Source organism: Chrysochloris asiatica, unplaced genomic scaffold (assembly GCF_000296735.1).
Source record: "Chrysochloris asiatica unplaced genomic scaffold, ChrAsi1.0 scaffold00137, whole genome shotgun sequence".
In the NCBI taxonomy this organism is placed as follows: domain Eukaryota; kingdom Metazoa; phylum Chordata; class Mammalia; order Afrosoricida; family Chrysochloridae; genus Chrysochloris; species Chrysochloris asiatica.
In genome coordinates this window covers 593,807-616,112 of record NW_006408655.1, presented here as the reverse complement: position 1 = coordinate 616,112, position 22,306 = coordinate 593,807, and the positions used below count along the sequence as shown (strand labels likewise).

At 39.2% G+C, this 22,306-nt stretch overlaps 1 protein-coding gene and 1 pseudogene across 1 annotated transcript in view; one reads left to right on the top strand and one right to left on the bottom strand.

Annotated features, from left to right (window-relative positions):
* The window catches only part of TMEM236 (transmembrane protein 236), a 68,841-nt gene extending 51,421 nt beyond the window's left edge, over nucleotides 1–17,420 (bottom strand). The window contains exon 1 of the mRNA XM_006869878.1: nucleotides 17,164–17,420. Coding sequence (XP_006869940.1) covers nucleotides 17,164–17,420 — 257 coding nt within the window. The remainder of the gene's footprint in view (nucleotides 1–17,163) is intronic.
* Nucleotides 17,421–18,685: 1,265 nt separating this feature from the next.
* Nucleotides 18,686–19,500, top strand: LOC102816005 (annotated as a pseudogene).
* Nucleotides 19,501–22,306: the final 2,806 nt, after the last annotated feature.

Here is a 22,306-nt window from a genome sequence, read left to right as displayed (position 1 = left end):
AGTTTTTCTGTTTTCTATCTCATTTATTTCTGCTCTAATTATTATTTCTTTTCTTTTGGTGGCTGTAGGTTCCCTCTGTTGGTCTGTTTCTAATTGTAGATGCAGTGTTAATTTTGGTTCTTTTTCTTTTTGGATGTGTGCATTTATTGCAGTAAATTGTCCTTTCAGCACCATATTCACCATGTCCCAAAGATTTTGGTATATTGTGTTTTCGTTCTCATTTTTTCTAGGAACTTTGTGAGTTTACATTTTATTTCTTCTACTACCCAGTCACTTTACAGCAGGGTGTTATTCAGTTTCCATGTACTTGACTTTATTTCCTTGGTCTTCCTATTGTTGACTTCTTATTTGATAGCATTATGGTCTGAGAAAATGCTTTGTAGTATTTTGATATTTGCAAAGTTATGGAGGTTTGTTTTGTGGCCTACCACATGTTCTATTCTGTAGAATGTTCCACGTGCACTGGAAAAGAATGTTTATTGTACTGTTCTTGGATTGAAAGCTCTGAACACATGTATGAGGTCCAGTTGGCTGATTGTGTTGTTTATTTCCTCTGTGTCTTTGTCAAGTTTCTTTCTGGTTGTTCTATCCATTTTGGAAAGTGGTGTATTAAAATTGCCCACAATTATTGTAGATTCATCTGTGTCTTTCTTCAATTCTATTAGAGTTTACTTTTATATTTTGGAGCCCTTCCATTGGGAGCATAGATATTTATTATGGATATGTCATCTTGTTCAATTGTCACTTTATCATGAGATAATGTCCATCTTTATCTGTTATACTGGTTTTTGCATTGAAGTTTATTTTATCAATGATTAGTACTGCTGCTCCGGTTTGTTTTTTATTACAATTAGCTTGGTATTTTTTTTCCATCCTTTGACTTTTAATCTGTTTTTGTCTCTGTGTGTACAATGTGTCCCTTGCAGACAGCATATTGAAGGATCTTGTTTTCTTATCCATTCTGCCACCCTCCGTCTCTTAACTGGTGTATTTAATTGATTCACATTCAGTTTGATTATCGATAGGTATGGATTAACTGCTGCCACTATGTTTGTTTATTTTCTGTGGTGTTGCTGCTTTCTTTGTTCTGCATGTGTTCCTGTGCTGAGTGTATGCATTTTGTGTTCTTTATTGTCAGTTTCCTCATAGTTTTAATGTTTCCATGTTCTTCTTTCTTTTCATTTTCTTGGTATGTTGTGAAGTGTTTATTTTCATTGAGCTTATCTTATATTCCATTAAATTTTCCCTATATTTAGTGCAGTCTATTTTTTTTTTCTTAAATGTTTTATTGTGAATTATGTGATCGTTTACATGGGAGAACATTAGTTTTACATTCATTCTATCGTATATCGTCTCATTGCCGTGGTTACAATCCCCTCCATGCAATCCTTCCCCCGTACCTCCCAGGTCTTCAGCACACAGTCACTCTCCCTTTCTGCATCTAAAGTCTCCAGCTGCTCCATCGCTCCAAGTCATCATCTCTGGCTCCTTTTCAGGCATCACTGCTTCTCTGAGTAGGGTCCTGGCTCTCTGCTCTTCTCCCTTGATGGTCCTAGGGACCTCCACTCCTAGACTGAAAAGTTAATCACTCCCTTCCTTGCTATAAGAGACCCGTCTGCATTTCATTGCATCAGCCCTGCCTAGACAGATTGACTACTACTCACTGGAGATTCTACCTTCCTCTGGACCCTCTGGATCTAGGTTCCCTCTTGAAAGCTTGTAAGCCAATCACTTCTTGCCTTTGTAGCCCCCCACCCCCCCATTATGGGTAGCCAATGTCCAAGTTGCCCATCCCTGTCTACTCTGTGTGTGGAGGGGGTGGGAATGATTCTTGCTGTTAGGACTTGTTCCTTCTTTTGAGCTACTGCTTCCATAGGTGTAGGTCAAGTTCATCAAATTGTATGAGAATACTTTTTTTTTTCCCCTCTTCTTTTTACTTCTGGTTGAGCTCTGATCATCCAGTCACTGAAGCCAGGATAAGTGGATATTATTTGCAAGTGTGGGTGTTCTTATGCATATGCCCTCTCTTCTTATCAGCTGGACGCTTCACTCTAAACTCTAGTCCTCTGTGGCTATGTCACTGACTCTGGGCCCAAGAGTCCACAGGTCTTGCCACACTGCTGGCCAACCAGGTCTTCACCCGGGTTCACAGAAGTCTATTGAACGTTGTAGGGCTTAGCCCATCACTTCATTGCTGTTTTTCCCTCACTTCCCCTGATCGGTGTTGAGTGTGGTCACCAATCACAGCATGTATTTAGTGCAGTCTATTTTATCCTGTAATCTGCCTGACCTTCTTATCATCAGAATATCTGTTCCTACCAGATTACCTTCTTTTATATTGTAATTGTTTTGATCATAGACTGACCTCCCAGATTCTCTAAGTTTGTTCTTATAGTTTTGTTCTGTTCTCGACTCTTCCATCTGTCGCTTTAATTCTGGGAGGTGTTGCCACATAAGTCAATCTCTGGTTATTGTCTATTCTTGTTGGTTCTCAGTCCACAGAACTCCCTTTAGGATGTTTTGTAGCACAGGGTTGGCTTTGGAAAAATCCCTTAGCTTCTGTTTATCCTGGAATGTTTTGATTACATCGTCATTATTTTATTTATAGCTTTGCTGGTTAAAGGATTCTTGGTTGACAGTTTTTTGGTTTTTTTTTTTTCCTTTCAGGGTTTTATATATGTCTCCCCATTGCCTTCTTGCCTACATGGTTTCTGCTGAGAGAACCGAGCTTAATTTGACTTGCTTGCCTTTGTATGTAATGCTTTTCTTTTCCCAACTGCTCTCAGGATTGTCTCCTTATCTTTGATTTTAGAGAGCTAGTTTACAATATGTCTCGGTGATTTTCTTTTAGGGTCTATCCTTCCTGGTGTTGGTTGACCTTCTTGAATGTTTATCTTTACACTTTTCAGGATGTTAGAAATTTTTTCTTCCAGAAACTCAACTATCTCTTCTGTGGACTTGTGTGATTCTTCCTGTTCTGGAATGCCAATAATTCTTAAGTTATTCCTCTTCATGCTGTCCAACATGAATCTTAGACTGTCTTTGAAATTTTTTATCCTTTTTTCTGTTTGCTCTTCTATCTTTCTGGTATTGAGAGATTTGTCCTCCAGTTCACTAGTTCTGCCTTCCATCTCTTCTATTCTATTCCTTTGCCCTTTCCGTGTATTGTCTATTTCTGATATTCTATTATTTATCATGTGCACCTCTTTCTGAAGGTTTTTAATTGTTTCTGATGCTGTATCTATCTTATTTGATTGCTCCTGTAGCACTTTTCTGACTTCTTCCTTATTTCTCTCAACTCCATTGTAAAATGTTTTGAAACATTTTGTAATCATTTTTCTGAATTCCTTCTCAGGCATTTCTAAGGCCTTCCCTCCTTCCAGAATGGAGTCCAGGTCTACCTCGAGGTTATCTGTCTCAAACATTTTATCTTGTTTCTGGATGTGTGCTGATCCGGTCATCTGTTTTTGCTTTTCGGACATGTTTAGTGTTTAACTGTGGCCTTAATACTCAACTGGGTGTGTATTTTTGTATTTTTTATGCTTTCTGATTGCCTCCAGGTAGATGTAGGTGATCAGGAGGTGGGCTTCCCTTTCACTCTTCTTATTGCTTAACTCAGAGTAACTCTTGCAGGTGTTGTCTGCCTCCCTGGTGTAAGGCAGTTGGTGTTGGTTCTTGCCTGGACTGTGGGGCTTTACAGCATGTGTTTGTATCTTAACTGTATGGCAGCAATTGCTGTCTCTTCTTGGGTTGTTGTATATGGAGAGAAAGAACCCTATACCCATGTTTTTATTGTGATTTTTAAAAAAAACTATCTTGGTGAACCTTTGGACATGTTGTCAACAGGGACCAGTCCTTTGAAAAGGACATTATACTTAGTAAAGTGGATGGTCAGTGAAAAAGAGGAAGACCCCCAACGAGATGTATTGACACAGTGGCAGCAACAATGGTTCAAATACAACAATAATTGTGGGGATGGCACTGGGCTGGGGAGTGTTTCATTCTGTTGTGTGTAGAGTCACTATGAGTCAGAAACAACTCAATGGCACATAACAACAACAACATGTATAAATATGATAGCTATTAGGTAATTAATGGAGTACTGGTATAGAACTGTGGGATGATGCACTGGACTGCAAGTTTGTTTAAACCAAAAGGTCAGCAGATCAAACTTACCAGCTGCTTCTGGAAACCCTATATAGGGTCGCTATTAGGGAGAACCAACTTGATGGCACTTAACAACAACAACAACAACAATTAGGTAATTAAAGACCATTTAAAAGAAAAATATTTGGACATTATTTTTCACTTACACACACAAAAAATCACATACATAAAAATTAGTTATCAAATGTATTTTGGGATCATTAATCATGTATGATCAATCAAATAGTTACTGAGACTGTACTTAGTGCAAAATATTGCAATTTTATGATAAAAACTAAAATGTATGTTCAGCATCATTAATTTATGATAGACAAAATATACTCTAACGGTTTCTCTAACAAAATATTCACCTCCCCTTCCCTTTTATGACCATGATCCACTTTAAGTAAATTAATTAAATATTATATATATGCTAATTGTATTTCTGAAGTTTTGAACAAAAAGTGTCAAACTTTTTCAAATTCTTAAGACTTTCTCCTTGGCCCTGTCATATATCTCCCTATCTCAGCCCCATCTTAGATATTCTAGCTATGTCATTTTTTTGCAAATAAAGTACACATTCTTTGTTTGCCAACTGAGTCTATTCCCTTCCACTGACCACCCATCCCACCCAACCAAGGCCACCAGCATTCTCCTAAGCACACTTACAAAAATACCTGGGGCTGGGGGCAGGCAGCTCAGTTGACCCACAAATGTAAAATGTGCACATTATGTAAAAACAGAATACATATAATTTAGCAGGCAATATTACATTTCTCACAAAGCCAGAGTTACCTGACTAAAATCAGTTGTGAAGGGCTTTAAAATTAGTACTTTGCCTCTTTGTCTGTGCTCATATCCATGGTCCTACAATGCTGTGTCCTAATAGGACTGGCTAGAGTATTTCAGGGAGTTCCTAGGTGGTGTAAATGTTAACGTGATCAGCTGCTACCCAGAGCATCCCCAGAGAAAGGGCTTGGCAGTCTAATGTTGCCAAATCAGCCACTGAAAAATCACACTGAGGGCAGTTTTGCTCTGATACACATGCAGGCATCATCAAATCGACTCCATTGCAACTAATCTTTCGATATTTTAGAGCATTCACGGTGTTCATTTTAGCTTAATCACTAAAAGACGAGAGTGCTCCAGGGATTATTTCTGAGTTCTTCTTTATATTATCTCCCTAGATTATATCATCTAGTCCTGTGGCTTTAAATAACCACACATACACCTTGGCCTCATTCCTCAGCTCTGCACTTATACACCCAAGTGTTTGAACATCTCCACTTAGATGTCTAATAGACAATTCACACTTAACACATCTAAAACAGAACTCAAGTCCACCTCCATACGTGTTTCAGTCCATCATCAAATCTTGTCTGATTTGTTGCCAAAATATATATTTAAAATCCATCCTCTGATAACACCATAGGTCATTGTTATGGCTAAGGTTGTGTGCCAATCTGGCTGAACAATAATTGTCAGTAGTTTGGCAGTCACGTAATGATATCATCATCCCTTATACTATTATCTGATGTGAACAGCCAATCAGTTATAGGGGAGTTTCCTCAGGGATCTAGCCTGTATCCAGTATACATAAAAGGGCTTCAAAATGTTCATGGAAATAAGAATTGAAAGATAATGAAATGTTTCTACAAACTCTTTTGAAGCCCACTATCTATGTAACTGACTTAATGGCACTTAACAACAACATTCTAGAAAAGCTCACTCTCTTGCTCTAGGTCCTGTATCTAACTTGACATCATCTAACTGTCAGTTCTTGGAATTCATCAATCTCTGCAGTCTGTGAGCCAGCAGCCTGCCACCCAGCCTGCTGATCTTGGACTCATTGGTTCCTGCAGCTACCTGAGTCAGGAGAGGCCTGCAGTCTGAGACCTGGCCTACAGACTTGGGACTTGCCAGTCTCTACGTAAGCCATTTCTTTGAGATAAATATATATGGAGAAAGAGAGAGAGTCCAAGTGTGGTGCTGCAAGATAAGCACTGGACTGCAAGATGAATTTGAATTACAACACCAGTGGTTTATACTTACTAGCTGCTCCTCAGAAACCCTACAGGGTCACTATGAGTCAGAAACACTTAATAACAACATAGAGAAACAGATACAGAAAGACAGAAAGACAGAGTGAGATGCAGAACAAGCATTGGATTGCTAACCACAATGTTCAAACCCACCAGTCACTCTGCTGGAGAAAAATGAGGCTTTCTGCTCCCATGAAACCCTATACTGGGTCACTGTAAGTCGGAACCAAGTCTTAATATTTTATAACAACAACAACATACACACACACAAGGGAGCTTCAGAAAGTTTGTGGGAAAATGGAACTAAAAGATAATGGAATTGTTCCACAAATTTTTTGAAGCCTATATATAGAGATTGAGTCCTGGTGTGGCACTGTAGGTTAAGCAGTCCACCCCAAGGCCAGTTTGAATGGCAAGCTCACACAGTTCAAACTCACCAGCTGCTCCTCGGAAACCCTATACAGGGTCAATGTGGGTTGGAATCAACTCGACGGCACTTAACAACAACAACAAATAATTGGTCTAGCTTCTCTAGAGAACCCAGCTAAGGCAGTCATCCACTATCATCTCTCACCCAAAGTATTTTCTAACTAGTATCCTGTTGGTGCTGGTATTCTTGCCTTGCAAACATTTCTCCATATAGCAAAAGACTCATAATTTTTCAATGCGAAATACATCTTGTCACAGTCCTCAAAATCTGATGGATGTGTAATTGTAATCAGAGTAAAACTGAAATGTATTCCCCAGGCCTACAGGATCTACATTATCTGGTTTCTCTTTGTTTTACCTACCTCATCCCTTACCATGAAACTCCCCATCTCAAAGTCTGGTCATACTGGCCTTCCGGTTACTGCCTGAGCACACCAGCCTTACCCCACCTGAGAATTTACTGGATGCTCCCTTTGTCTAGGGCTCTCTGTGGCTGACTCTTTGTTATCATCATCTTTTATTTTTCTTAGTCATTCTTAATCACATTCCCATAATATTTTCTTTGTAATCCTTATGACTATCTGAAATTCTGGTAATTATTTCTTACTAGTTTATTGTTTGTCATATCCTTCTTTCTTCGTAACTCCATAGTTCCATGGAAGCAGGGAATTTATCTGTCTGGTTCACTCATTTGTCTTCAGATTCTGGAACCATGTTCCTGAACCATTTTGTGTAATCAATGAAACTTTTGAGAATCCGGAAAATACTGTGGACCCTTCTCAAAATAAATATTTTTAATTGCATAAAATACATTGTTGCTGTTGTTGAATGTCATTGAGTCAGTTTGGACCCATAGTAACCCTGTACAGGATTTCTAAGGAGTGGCTGGTGAGCGTCAACTGCCAACCTTGCAGTTCAAACCAACTTTGCAGTCCAGCACACTAACCCACAGCACCATACCAGGACTCCATAAAACACACAGAATTACAATAAATTTTAAAAAGTCAATTATATTAATATATAGCTATCCAGGAATTTTGGTGTGATTCTGTGGGCTAAAGCATCCTGGGATTCTTAAACTTAGATGAGAAACATAAGATGGCATTCAAATCTGCCAGTCGCCCATGAGAAACACTTGTTGTTGTTGTTGTTGTTATGTGCCATCAAGTCGGTTCCGACCCATAGTGACCCTATATAGGGTTTCCGAGGGTGTAAATCTTTACGGGAGTAGAAAGCCTCATCTTTCTCCCGCGGAGCACCTGGTAGTTTCGAACCGCTGACCTTAAGGTTCGCAGCCCGATTCGTAACCACTACGCTACCAGAGCTCCTATGAGACAATGTGCTATCCACAGAGTTACTATGAGTTAGAATCAACTCAACAATAATGAGTGACCCAAGTCTGAGTTTTAATTAACTAGACATAATGTTCATCTCTGTCTGAGAATTCTTGATTTATTGCTGGGCTATGCTTATAGTTCTATTAAGTAGAAATCAAATTTGTGTTAGAACTACCATAGAAACTTCTTCAAAGATCTACTAATACAAAGTGCAAATTGGCTAAGAAAAGGATTTTTGGTCAAGGTAGAATTTCCAGAAGGAAAACTGAGCCAGGGGGATACAAAGAGAACTCTGTGAACATTTGTAGCAAATTGGCAATGATGACTCCCCCACCCCCCAAAAAGTGGGGCTTAAAAAGAAAGACCTGAGTCCAGTTACAGTAAATTGAAGATTCCTGTTTGTGAAGCAAGAATGTCTGGCCCTAAGATTTCTCAGAGAGGAAGCCTGGTAGGGAGAAAAAGTCAGTCAATAACTTGGGAAACCACTTCCTACTCAGATATTATTAAAGTTCTCTTTTATGTAACTCATTAGAAGTTTCCCTGTCTTTCAGGGCTCCCAGCAATCTGGCTTCGATTCTCCAACATATAACAATAATGCTTCTACTCTACAGTATGACTTAGCGAGTCTATACTGAATGCCATTCATTCAGTCATTCCTCTAAACTGTTGGTAAATGCATGTGCAACACTCTATTCTAAGAATATAAAGACACATAACACACAGTCTTTGGTTTTAAGGCACTGATTACCGTATTTTCATGCAAATAGCAAGCACATTATATGATTTTTTTGCAAACTGCGCCACCCCTTCTCATTCATCTCCATTGCCTATTATATGTGTGTTATTTGCATAGGCACATTCTATGCAAAAATATGGCATAGGAAAACATTTTATATATATATTACCCAAGCCTCAAAACTATCCTTTGAGTAAGGTTGTTGTTAGGTGATATCAAGTAGGTTTGTTGTTGTTGTTGTTAGGTGCCATTGAGTTGGTACCAAATCATAGAAACCCTATGCACAGGAGAATGAAACACTACCCGGTCCTGGGCCAACCTCACAATTGTTGCCACGCTTGAGCCCATCATTGCTGCCACTTTGCCAATCCATCTCACTGAGGGTCTTCCTCCTTTTCTCTGACCCTCCACCTTATCAAACATGATATCCTTCTCCAGAGACTGATCCCTCCTGACAATATGTCCCAAGTATAAGAGACAAAGTTTGGTCATCCTGGCCTCCAAGGAGCACTCTGGCTGCACTTCTTCCAACACAGATCTGTTGGTTCTTTTGGCAACCCATGGCAGTTTCAATATTTTCCTCCAACACCATAATTCAAAAGCATCAATTCTTCTACAGTCTTCTTTATTCACTGCCCAGCTTTAGGTTTACACTCATAGAGATGCCATCTACAACAGAATAAAATATTGCCTGGTCCAGTGACATCCTTACAACCTTTGCTATGTTTTAGGCCATTGTTGTAACTACTGTGTCAATTCATTTCATTGAGGATCTTCCTCTCTTTTACTGACACATTCACTAGAGATTCCAAGGGCGATGAGGATAAGATATTCATCTCCTTTGCAGATGACACAAAATCAAGATGGACAGCCAGCATTTTGAATGTCAGAATCACAATTCAACACATTTCAATTGATTAGAAAGTGGCTAAAGCCAACATAATGACACTTAGCAAAAATAAAAGTAAATTGCTGATTTTAGGCTTACAAATAGTTTAAGTATTCATTCATTAATCTAAATTGTTGTTAAATATATGTATTACACTTTGTTCTAAAGCTATAAAGGCATGTGAGGCACAGTCTTTGGTTTTAAGGCACTAAGAGACTCTTGAAAGTTGCTTAAGATCAGGATGGGGAAATCTTGCATACAGAGCAAGTTTTTCCATGAATTTTATAATCATTTGTACCCTCAGTTGCAAAACATCAGCGAAATCATTGTTATTGAAGTCTTAAACTGCATTACTGAGGTTATATTCAGACATTCAAAAGCCAGAAAGCATTCCAAGGAAACTTTCAAAAGAGCAAAAGGCTCAGAAACCGTAAGATCAGAAGAATTAATGGAATTCTGGATACTGGACACGAGAAGACTTAACAGACTGGGTCAGCAAGTAGCTGAGATGGCAAAGTGCTGCAGCCCCCTTCAAATGTTTGAAAAGTTTTCATGGAGATACAGTGAGCTCAGAGAAGAAATCATCCTTGGAGATAGAGTCTGGAATGTTGTCTTCATACAACTGGCAAATGTTACATTGTGAGAGGAGATGAAAGTTCTCCTAAATCAGCATAAAAGGTGTGTGGGGGGTGTAACAGAGGGTGATAGGCAGAACTCCTAGCCATAGTCAAATTCACCAGCATATAAAGGGAAGGCAGAGGAACCAAAACCTACAAAGAAGAGTTGAAAGGAAGTTGTTGTTGTTGTTGTTGTTAAATGCCATCAAGTCGATTCTGACCCATAGCGACCCTGTATAGGGTTTCCAAGGAGCAGCTAGTGAGCTTGAACCACCGACCTTGAAGTTCAAGTGACTTTGCACTCTGACACATTAGCCCACAGTGCCACACCAGGACTACAAGGTGGCAAATTTTATTTCAACATGGTGGTGGTGGCCACCGAGTTGGTTCTGATTCATAGTGACGCTTTATAGGGTTGTCTGAGGCTATAAGTCTTTAAGAGAGCAGAGAGCCTCATCTTTCTCCCAAGGAGGCCCTGGTAGATTTGAACCGCTGACCTTGTGATTAGCAGTCCAACTCTTAAGTCACTCTGCTACCAGGGCTCCCTCAACACAATGAGATAAAAAGACGGTTCTAATAATTGCTGTTGTTGCTGTTTAGTGCTGTTGAGTGAATTCTGACTCACAGAGACCCTGCATATGGTTTCCAAGGAATGGCTGGTGAGTTTGAATCACCAACCTTGCAGTTCAAACCGATTTTCCAAAAAGTAGTGCATTCCCTATAAAATCAAAGAAAGACTGTCTAGCCATAAGGAGCGCTGGTGGTGCAGTGGATTATGCATTGGATTGCTAACTGCATGTTGGTGGCTCAAACCCACCAGCTATTCTGTGGGAAAAAACTGAAGCTGCATTATCAAAATTATTTCAAGAGATGAACTCTAAGATTCCCTCCATCTTTAACATCATATAGAACAGTGATATAAAACCATAACTTATTTCCTTGAGCAAGAAGAAGGGTAGATTTTTAAAGGGTAGAATTGATGTGCAGAAACTTTATTCAAGATTATTCTATCTAAAGTTAAAAAAAAAATTAAGTCTACAAGGATTATAAGGGGATTAGGAGTAAAAAGATGTACAAGACAAGGATACCAGTTGATAAAGAGTTGCCACAGCCTCTGTATTAGTTAATAAAAGGTTCTTCATATTTCCCTGAATCCAAAAAATAAAGAAATAAAAAGACAAATGATCTGACCTTGGATCTAATTATATGGAAATTTTTGGAGCTATGCTCTAAAACTCAAGTGTATGGTCCCTAGAAATAAGCCTAATTGGGATAAGAAAACAAGAAGCTGATGCAAGTGATATGAAAAAGGAAGAATGAATGGAATCTGATGACATTGCATATGACAGGGAGAAAAAAGGAAAAGTAAATATGATTTACCGGATATCATGGGTCATTCATGAGTGAACCCACAATCAAGTACGGCAACAATATTGAGTTTTCTAGGAAGATGGCAAATCTACGAAACAGAATGTTCTGGTTTTTAATTAACTGTAACTTAGTGATGGCCTTCTCAGACATGCCAAGAAGAACAAGCACTGCTTCCTTCAAGTTAGCTTGTCAGGTCAGCAGTGCACAGATGTCCCTGGTTCTGTATGTACAGTGGGTATACTGCACTGGAGTCATAAGGCCACTCAGAGACCAGGCACTAGAAACTGACACCTCAGGTCCATTCATGGCTTCAGTACTCACTGGCTGTGTAATCATTTTCAGCTTCCTCATTTATAGATGAGGATTATAATTATTTTAATCTACAGATATTAGAGACTGGTATAGGATAATATTGAAAGTGTCATGAGCTGCCAAAAGAACCAACAGATCTGTGTTGGAAGAAGTGCAGCCAGAGTGCTTGTTGGAGGCCAGGATGGTCAAACTTCGTCTCTCGTACTTTGGACATATTGTCAGGAGGGACCAGTCACTGGAGAAGGATATCAAACATAAAGATGATTAAAGTTCAGATTCTACCATTGATTTATTGTATGTATGAAATTTTCTGAGATTGTTTCATCATTTATAAAATGAAAATTGCATGTACTAGTCAGCCTTACAACTCTGGTGTGCATGTCAAGAGAGAAAATGAAACAGAAACACTATAAGGTGAAAATACCTTATAAGGTAAGAATGATAAGTTGTGTTAGTAATTATTATTCTCAATAGATAAAAGACATATCTAAAACTCTCCAAATTCCAGGAAAAGCATTTACAGCATATAATTCATTCAGTCTCACAATCTACTTCCACCACATGTCAGAATCATTCTGAGAATTAAACTGATCATATTTTAAACGGAAATTGTAAACTCAGCCTGAAACAATAGTACACGTATTCACTGTATGTTACCACCACCCAACTGTCAGTTTGTCATACTGTGGTGATTCGAGTGTGGCTGTGATGCTGAAAGCTAGGCAATCAGTATTTCAAATATCAGCCAGGTAGGTCTACATCTATGGTGGGTATGTTTCCGTGGAGCTTCCAGACTAAGACAGACAAGGGGAAAAAAGGCATTACTCATCTACTTTTGAAAATTAGCCCACAAAAACCTTATTGATTATAGCAGAATGTTACTATGACACAGAGCTGGAAGATAGGTCTGGAAAGTTGAAAGGCACTAAAAATACACAGTGGCTTCAACAATGAACTTGAACATACCAGAGATCGGGAAGATGTCACAGGACTGGGCAGCATTGTATTCTGTTATACATGAGTCAGAATTGACTCTACAGCATCTAACAGCAACTATAGGTCAGGCACTAAGCAAGGAATTCTGTATACACAAGTTTATTTAATTTATCAATAAGGAAGTTCTGTTATTCCTGTTTTGAACATGAGAAAACAAAATCTCCTGTTATCAACTATTTTCTTAAGCATTCTTTAAAAATTAAGTCAGACTTTCAATCCATACTTTCTACAATAGCAATTATTTTTGGATCATCTTCACTTAACGATCAAGAGCATGAGACCCCCTATATATTACCACTGTAGATGAATCAATTAATTTGAATTATTGTCTTGGTGAAGAATATTGTAAGTACCATGAACAGCCAGAATAGCAAACTGTCTTGGAAGAAGTACTGTGAGAATGCTCGTTAGAAGCAGGCATGGCGAGTCTTCATCTGTCATTCTTTGGACATGTTGTCAGGAGGGACTAGCCCCTGAAGAAGTACATCATGCTTGGTAAAGTGAATGATCAATGAAAAAGAGGAAGATCCTCAATAAGATGGCTTGACACAGTAACAGCAACAGTGGGCTCAAACGTAACAACAACTGTGAGGATGGTGCAGGACTGGGTACTGTTTCATTCTGTTGTGCATAGGTTGCTACATGCTGGAACCAACTCGAGGGCACCTAACAACAATGTTGTTGTTGTTAAGTGTCGTCGAGTTGGTTCCAACCCATAGCAACCCTCTACAGGGTTTCCAAGGCTGTTGATCTTTATGGGAGCAGAAAGCCTCATCTTTCTCCCTCGGAGCGACTGGTACTTTTGAACTGCAGACCTTAAGGTTCGCAGCCCGATTCATAACCAGAGCAATATCGCAGCCCGATATTGCTACCAGAGCAATATCGGCATATATTACCACATAAGAAGCTCTGGTGGTGCTTTGGGTTAGGAGTTGAGCTGCTAACCACAAGATCAGTGGTGTAAACCCACCAGTTGCACCAAAGGAGAAAGATGAGGCTGTCTGCACCCACAAAGACTCATAGTCTAGAAGCTATATAGGGTCATTATGAGCTGATTATTAATTACCACGCATATTTCTAAATGGAGGCTTGGTGTGGCGTTGTGGGTTAAAGTACTGGACTGCAAGGTCAGTTTTAACCACAAGGTCGGTGGTTCAAGCTTACCAGTTGCTCCTTGGAAACCCTTCGCAGGATCACTATGAGTCGGAAACAACTCGACAGCACTTAACAAGAACAACAACAACAGATATCTAAATATGCACCTTGGGGGGGGAATTTATCTTAAAGTCTAGAAGATATCTTAGCATCCAAAGATATTTGCATATTTCTTGTAACATACTTGCAATTCAAGGTCAGAAGGACTAAAGGAAAAGTCACATGACATAGTGGAAACATTACAGAATCAGACAGATCTGTGCTCAAAGATTCCAGCTCCACCACGCAATAGCTTTATCACTTGACAAAGTTAATCATTTCTTTGAGTTTCAGTTTATTCATCTACACATAAAACAAGAAACACTAACACCTACTTCGCAGGATGATCGTAAAGTTTAAATTTAATAGTACAGAAGGTGTAAAGCTGTTAGAATGGTGCTTAGTAACTTTCTTCCCTGCTATAAAGAGATAACAATTTGATAGAGTTCGTGAATGAGGTCATGAGGAAATAGTGTCCTATTTTCACTGAAATTATGGTTGGTCTGTCATCTATAAAAACTATGAAAGTGGCCAGACACACCCACAAAGAGAAACTAAAACACTAACGAGTACTTCCTAAAAGAAATCGCTGAAAATAAACGCAGCTGCATCAGCCCAAATACCTTAGCACCCAGAGAGCACCTTGAACAGATGATTTTAAAACTCTAAATAGGCACCAGAAGTGTAATGTGTGCAATGAGGCATTTAAAAAAAAAAAAAAAGGAAATCAGACCTACTGCCATGGAGTCTATTCCAATTCATAGGAATCCTAGGGAGCAGAATATAACCACTCCCTAGGGTTTGTATTAATGTATGTCTTTATGGGAGCAGACAATCTCATCTTTCTCCCAAGGAGAGGCTTGTTGTTAACTGCCGTCAAGTTGGTTCCAACTCATAGCCACCCTGTGTAGGGTTTTTGAGGAGTGACTGGTGGGTTTGAACCTCCAATCTTGAGGTTCAAACAACCTCTTGACCCAGTGCATTATCCTGCAGCACCACATCAGGACTTGTAGTGCGTTTTAACCTCAGGTCTTGAGGTTTAGCAGCCCAATGCTTAACTCACTATGCAACTTGAAAACTATTCTCTCCCTGAATCTCAATTTCCCCCTCGAGACTGGGACTTCATCTTTCAAAGAAGTTGTTTAGGATAGTAGTTAAGAGTACTAGCTATGGACTCAGACAGACCTAGATCCAAACCCTGACTCTTCCCCACACAAAGTGATTGACTGGGAAAGTTGCCTAACTTCTTTAATCATTGGTTCCTTCTTGGATAGAATAATAATAAACTCCTGAAAGCAACTACTTCAAGAGGTGGTATAGAATTCAACTAATCCATATATAATGTTCTTGGCACATAGTAAGTGATCAGTAAAGAAACTGTGACAGCCCAAGAAAAAGAAGAAGGGATATGGGAAAATGTGTTTTCTGAATGGCATTTGGAACTAGGGATCTAGGGATCTGAGGTAATGTAAAAAGCACACCAGGCAGTACCTTCTTAGGCTAAAGTGAGCCAGCTTCCCCGGGGTTTATCCTGTGTCACTGGACCTTTCCCCATTCCCTCAAAACCTATTGCCCACCCATGAGTCTTAGACAGTTAAAGAAACACCTGGAAGCGTCTGAGAGGTGGAGGACTCAACCCAGATCCAAGTCCACCCCATAGGTAGCTCTGTGGCTCTAGGTCAAGGTTTAGAAAGCCTCTAAATACTGCTGATGAAACAAAATAGTTTCTTCCGGAACTGTCAATAGTATAGCCCACAGGAAACTGAAAGGTTCTGGGGTCACATCTAGTATCAGTACCTAAAGAATGCATCATGAATGCCACACTTTCGCGCTCTCCTTAGGCTGTCTACCACTGATGTGTGTAGCTATATTACTCTATCTTTATATTTTTATCTATTTCTGCCCTTGTTTATGTTACAATTCCCAGCTGCCTGATTATAAAATATGCTCTGTGTTCAACTTTAAAAAAAACAAAACAGCATGAAATAAAATTTCAAGAAATCCCAGATTAGTTACAGTAAGTTCTGAACGTCTAAAAAGAAAACTATTAATGGAACAGAGAGCGTTCTCAACACCTTCACATGGATTAGCACAGTTAGCAGTTGAACTGTTAAGTCAACATTAAATCTTAATTTAGTTAAGAGTTCTGTGTTACCCTTGAAGTACTCCTAGCAAGTGTAATAAAATTTACCAGCATAGTAAAGTATTATTTTTTTAAATCTTAGTAATGGAGCTAGTTGCTTAAAACTCTCAGTTCATTTATGGTCAAAGTATGCTTTAGACCTGCAAAGTAATGTAATTGGAAGTATTAAAAAATAGACTATACTTACACGGGTTTATGCAGAAGTAAAATTTTATATTATCATCTTGATATTCTAATGTTGATAAACTAATTATGATAACGTTATGCAGTTAAGTATAGAGGAATTCGGCCCAACACTTACTATTCAAGGTATTGTAGACTCTTGCTAACTTATTGGTGGTGGTGGTGGTGTGCCACAGAGTCAGTCCTGACTCATAGTGACCCTGTATAGGGTTTCCAAGACTGTAGATCTTTACGGGAGCAGAAAGCCTCATCTTTCAACCATGAAATGGCTGGTAGTTTCAAACTTGAGGTTAGCAGCCCGATTCATAACCACTACGCTACCAGAGCTCCCTTGCTAACTGATTAACACATGATAATTTGTTACTACACTCAGGAAAACTTATCCTAGAGAAATTACAGAACATACCATAACATCAAGATACTTACAGAAACAGTGATTATTACTTCCCATTAATCTCATTGTAAATGCCTTGATTCTACACCAATATCCTTACTCACCGTACATTAGAATGCCTTTGAAAACTTCACAGGGATTCCTTGCCAAATAATTCATTTGTTTAAACCAAAAAAACCCAGACCCACTGTCACCAAGTCTGTTCTGACTCATAGCCACCCTATAGGATAGAATGGAACTGCTCCATAGAGTTTCTAAGGCCTTTATGGAAGCAAGCTGTCAAATTTTTCTCCCTCAGGTTTGAAACACTGGCCTTTCTGTTAGCAGCCGAATCCTTTAACCACTAAATTAGCAGGACTCCTGCATTTACTTACCATCCTTTAATTTTTTTGCGAAGATGATGTTTCTTGTACAATATAACTTTCACAGGAACCCAAATCAATAGAGTCACAGAAGCTACGTAGGCAATAGAGCAGGAAACAATAAGCCAGTAATGTGTCTTCTCAGATATATTCCTTGTTCTTTGATAGGCAGTGGCAAACTGCTCCACAATTACAAGTGTGGGAATGGAAAAAGCAGCAAGTTCAAGAAGCTCAAAAACCACAAGCTTAATTAGCCTTCCAGAAGCCATCCTGGGCAAGGACCTGCTGCCCAAGATAAAATGTTCCCCCTTTGACTGTGAGCAATGTATGGACACAAAGAGACTAAGCAAGGATCAAGTTCCTCGTATTCAAATCGCTAACCAGTGACTTTTTATTCTTTTATTGACCCTATTATGGTTCAATGATCTTCTAACCTAACAACCACGTCTCTTAAAGAAACAGAACAATTGTAAAAGTGATCACTTCATGTATTTACACTTCCATTATTAGAAGTCAAATGAATTTGATAGTGTGTATAAACAATTTTTTAAATGCAGTTGATATTGCTAATTTTAGCACAATGAGCATTTATGTATCCTCGGCACTTGTTAAGTAAAACTATTGAAAGAGTTAAAATTTAAAGTTAAGGAGGAAGAATAAATCCAGTCCCCTGTTTTTAATACTTGTTAAGTATTACACACTAACTAGCGTTTAACACAGATTAATGATATTTGTATTTTTCTAGTCAAGTAACTAACATGGTGATATTAAAAACCTGTTACTGCTTCCACACATTAAGAGCTCTCAATATCTAGTCCAAGAACATATCAAATATTAAAAAGGCAACTGTTGTCTCCATAAATATAATTCCTTCAAAAAGCTGTTTTAAAACAGCTGTTTTACTGTTTTAAAACCTTTACTAGGTGTTAGGTGTGAAGATGAATGGATGACAGAATGTTTCTTCCCACGAAAAGGAACATAGTCTGAGGGAGGAAGCATGCCAACAAGAAGTAACTAAGGTCTAACATCTAAACCAAACACCAAACATTATGATAGCACAGTGGGGAACTTCACCTTTGGACTGTGGGAAGGTGAGGGAAAGATAAGGACACTGAGGATAGATGGGGATGGAGGGATTACAGGGACAGGTAGAAAAAAGAGAACATCCCAAGGCAAGGAGGCTTGAATGGTTATAGTGAGTTGAGAGGACAGGCTGGTGTGGCGTAGCAGGAAATAGTGGAAGTCAATATGAGAGAAAACAGGGTGGGGTCAGAATGTATTTGTCCTGTTAAAGATTTGATACTTGTCTATGTGTGTTGGGGGTGGGGTCATAGAGTGTGAATTAGGTGGTGTGTCCTTTCTGTACTGAGAAATTATAGAATCACTCGGGGGTGGGGGGTGGAACTAGTGCTGTAGAAAAAGGTCAGCAGAAGCTCTAACATGGGGAGAAAAAGGCCAACTAAGAGCCAGATGATAGAACCCAGGTAAGACTATATGAGAGAGATGAAAGACCTGAGCAGAGAGGCTGGCAGAAATGGTGATCATTATAATGGGAAAGGTGACTACCATGCCTACAGGTCTGATATGTGCATCTATCTATAAGTGTATTTGCAGCCAAAGAAGAGGAATCTAAAAAACAGCTCGTGAAAGCAAAGCACCTCCCAGTATATACTGCACCACCTCTGCAGTCTAACTATGTTGAAGAGCAGCCTGGTAATTTGCAGATGGCCTTTGCTTCCATCCACCATACAACTGATAGATATATTGGCTGTTTCAAGGGTATATATGTATGTCTTTGTGAAAAATGGGATAGTGGATACAGTACAATTTGGAAAAGATGCATACATCTATCTAAAGAATCCTCCTGGAGATTTTCTTTCCAAAATTGGAGTGATTACTGTCTCAGGATTGGCCAGCTTGATTTCAGTGAGAAAAGGTTCTAGGTTTAAGAAAATTGCTTAGCTGTTGGGACTAGCCACTTTAGGAGCAACTGCTTGCTACCCTGTTCAGTCAGTAATAATTGCAAAGGTAACTGGGAAAAAGACATCTGATGCAAGTCAGCAAATTTATGAAGCAGTTTAATCATCACTTACAAAAAGCAACAAAAAAGAATAGCTCACTGAACCTAATGGAAAAACTAAGGTAGGAATTCATGCTGAAATAGAAATACCTACAAAGACAACTCAAGTACTGAAACATTCAGTGTCTTTGCCAACAGAACTCAGCTCTCAAACAAAGACCAAATCAGAACCCACCTCAGGTACTGCACAGTTTCTGTCTGACCCCAAGCTCATGGATCCCGGGCAGTCCCATCCAGAAGATGTAGATATGTACAGCACTAGAAGCTGAACTAGACTGCACAGAGAACTTCAAGATGTGTGAAGTTGCAAATAATGATGAAAAAAATCATGTAATGGGTAACTTGTGACACATAAAGTATAAGTTTAAAATTTCCCCCGTATGTCTTATATAGTTTGACCAATCACTTATGTGATTAATATACAAATTGAATACAATACAAACAGTATTGAATGATTGATGAGGAGATACTGGTATTAGGATGCATTTGATGACTTTTAAGGATGTTTTAAAAGACTGAAATGGAATAAAGACATGGACAATGATGGAACTAAAATATGAAAATATGTACATATATACACAAATATACCTGCTCTAGCCTTTTCTAAATTAATGTTAGCTAAATCAAAATGGACTCAAGTGTGGCAGCAGTAGTGAGGTTGGCCCAGGATCGGACATTGTTTTGTTCTGCTGTGCATGGGGTCACTATGAGTCGGTTTCTACTCGATGGCACCTGACAACAACAACAAATCAAAATGGTAGAATGGTGTATGGAAGGATGTCCCCTCCCCCTTTTATTGCATATCACAAAGCTGGTAAAATTGCATATTTTTGGCACTTAAAAAAAAAAAAAAGACTACATGAGAGAGCCTCAGCTAAAATTAATACACCAGGATTGATGAGGAGGAAGCTGAGTCAAAACACTGACTAATCGTCTCTATGTGCATGCTCCTTAGAAGACTGACGGACCCCTGATGATGCAAGCAGATTAAGTATTGGACTACAAAACACAAGGTTGACGGTTCAAATCCACCAGCCACTCAGTGTGAGAAAGATGAGGCAGTCACCATACGTAAAGATTTACAGTCTTCAGTCTTGCTGGTCAGAAAGATACTGGAGGAGCCCAAGATTAGGGCCCTCAGCCACCCTTAGAGTCTGGAGCTGGATTCACCCACGTGTCTCAGTTGTCAGCCAAGCAGTTGATAGGTGTAAAAGGGGCAGCGGGGCCGGGTGGGTGAAGGAAACGCACTGGTGAGGTGTGTACATCATAAGAGCTGTCAACCACTTGGGATCATGAGGGTGGCATTTACCTAAGAACAAAGTTCAGAGGGGTGGGGAGAGAGAGAGAGGAGTGGAGGTAAGGAACAGGAATGCAAGGAGGAAGTTGGATGGGTTGCAGTCATTGAAATGAAAGTGTGTGACTTGTTAATGCAATTAAAAAAAAAAAGATTATAATCTTACTGTTACATATTCAAAATGAAAGAGAGAGAGAAAAAAAAAAAAAGATGTACAGTCTTGGACATCCTAAGGGGCAGTTCTACAGAGTCCTATAGGGTCACTATGCACCAGAATCAACTTGACAGCACTAAGATTGATTTGTGGCTTTTAGTTGGCTTGCCCTATGCTTGCTGTCACCTACCATTTTCCTCTGGCTCTTACTCTCACTTCACCTTTATCTTCAAATGCCAAGAGTGTTAACAATGGTATGATGTAACAATGGTTCTTTACCATATAAAATACTCTAATAACTAGTTGTGCTTTCTTTGACAGGGGTCCCTGGGTGGTGCAAACGGTTAACATGATCACTGCTAACCTCAGGGTTGGTGGTTTGAGTTGACTCAAAGTTACCTTAGAAGGAAGATCTGGTGATCTACTCCCCTCCCCCCAAACTCCCTCATTGAAAACTATGGAGTACATTTCTACTCAGACACACACAGGGCCACCATAAGTCTGAATTCACTCAATGGTATCTAGCTTGGCTTTGCGGAGAAAGAATTGTGATTCTCGGCCTAACTCCATGGAAAGAAGTGATTGGTTGTATCAGTGCTGTTCACTGAAGACTTACTGTATATAGATCATGGTTAGGGAGATAAAACAAATGCACATGTAAGACCCGAGAACACTTATGGCAGATACTGGGCAAGACAGGGTAATGAACGGATGCTCTGTCTACATTCTCTCATCCTTCTTTGTGCAGCTACACAAACAGGAACTGGGCCATCAACCATTCAACAATCTAAGTATGGGCTGGCATAAACTGGGTCAATAAGATTCTTTCGTTAGGAATTTGAACTAAGAAATATGGGGAGAATTTGATAAGTGGAGCTAATGGACGCCATATTCTAAGTCAGGATTTCAGCAAGCCAAAACTGTATGTGATAGAGCTACATCGGAAATGTTGTTGATGCTTTGTAAATATCTGCTGAATGAACTAATGAATAAATAGAAGACAGTGAAGGAAGAAAAGAGCAGGTAAAGAATGAGGAAGCTGATCCCCAAAATGAAAAGACTGGACATATAAACAGGAGTAAACTGCTGTCCCTAAAGGTTCCTCAGTTAATGAACTGTCCATTTCATGGATATTCTTACATAACTGTGTTTTATTCTTTGCAACCAAGAGAGCTTGAATATGAGACAAAGGAATATACTTCAGAAACAGTAAGTAAAAATATTTACTTGAATATTGGTGAAAATCAAAGTAGAATTCATCAGAGAAAGAGAATCAGATGAGGAAAATTTTGAATTATATTGATTTGTTAATCGAGTCCAAGCAATATCTATATATTACTGCAGCACTCTGTTTTGGTACAGCAGAACAATTCACTCACTTACTGCAACCTTGTAAAGAGCTTCCGAGAATGCGAATCTTTACAGGAGCAGAAAGCTTCATTTTTCGCCCATAAATAAGTTGATAGGTTTGAACTGTTGGCCCTGAGGTTAGCAGTTCAATGCTTATCCTACAGCTCCACCAGAGATCGTTAGTATAAAAACAGTTTCTTTGAAAAGCAGTTTCTACATTGCCAATGGGACTATAAAATGGTTCAACCACTCTGGAAAACAGCATAGCGCTTCCTCA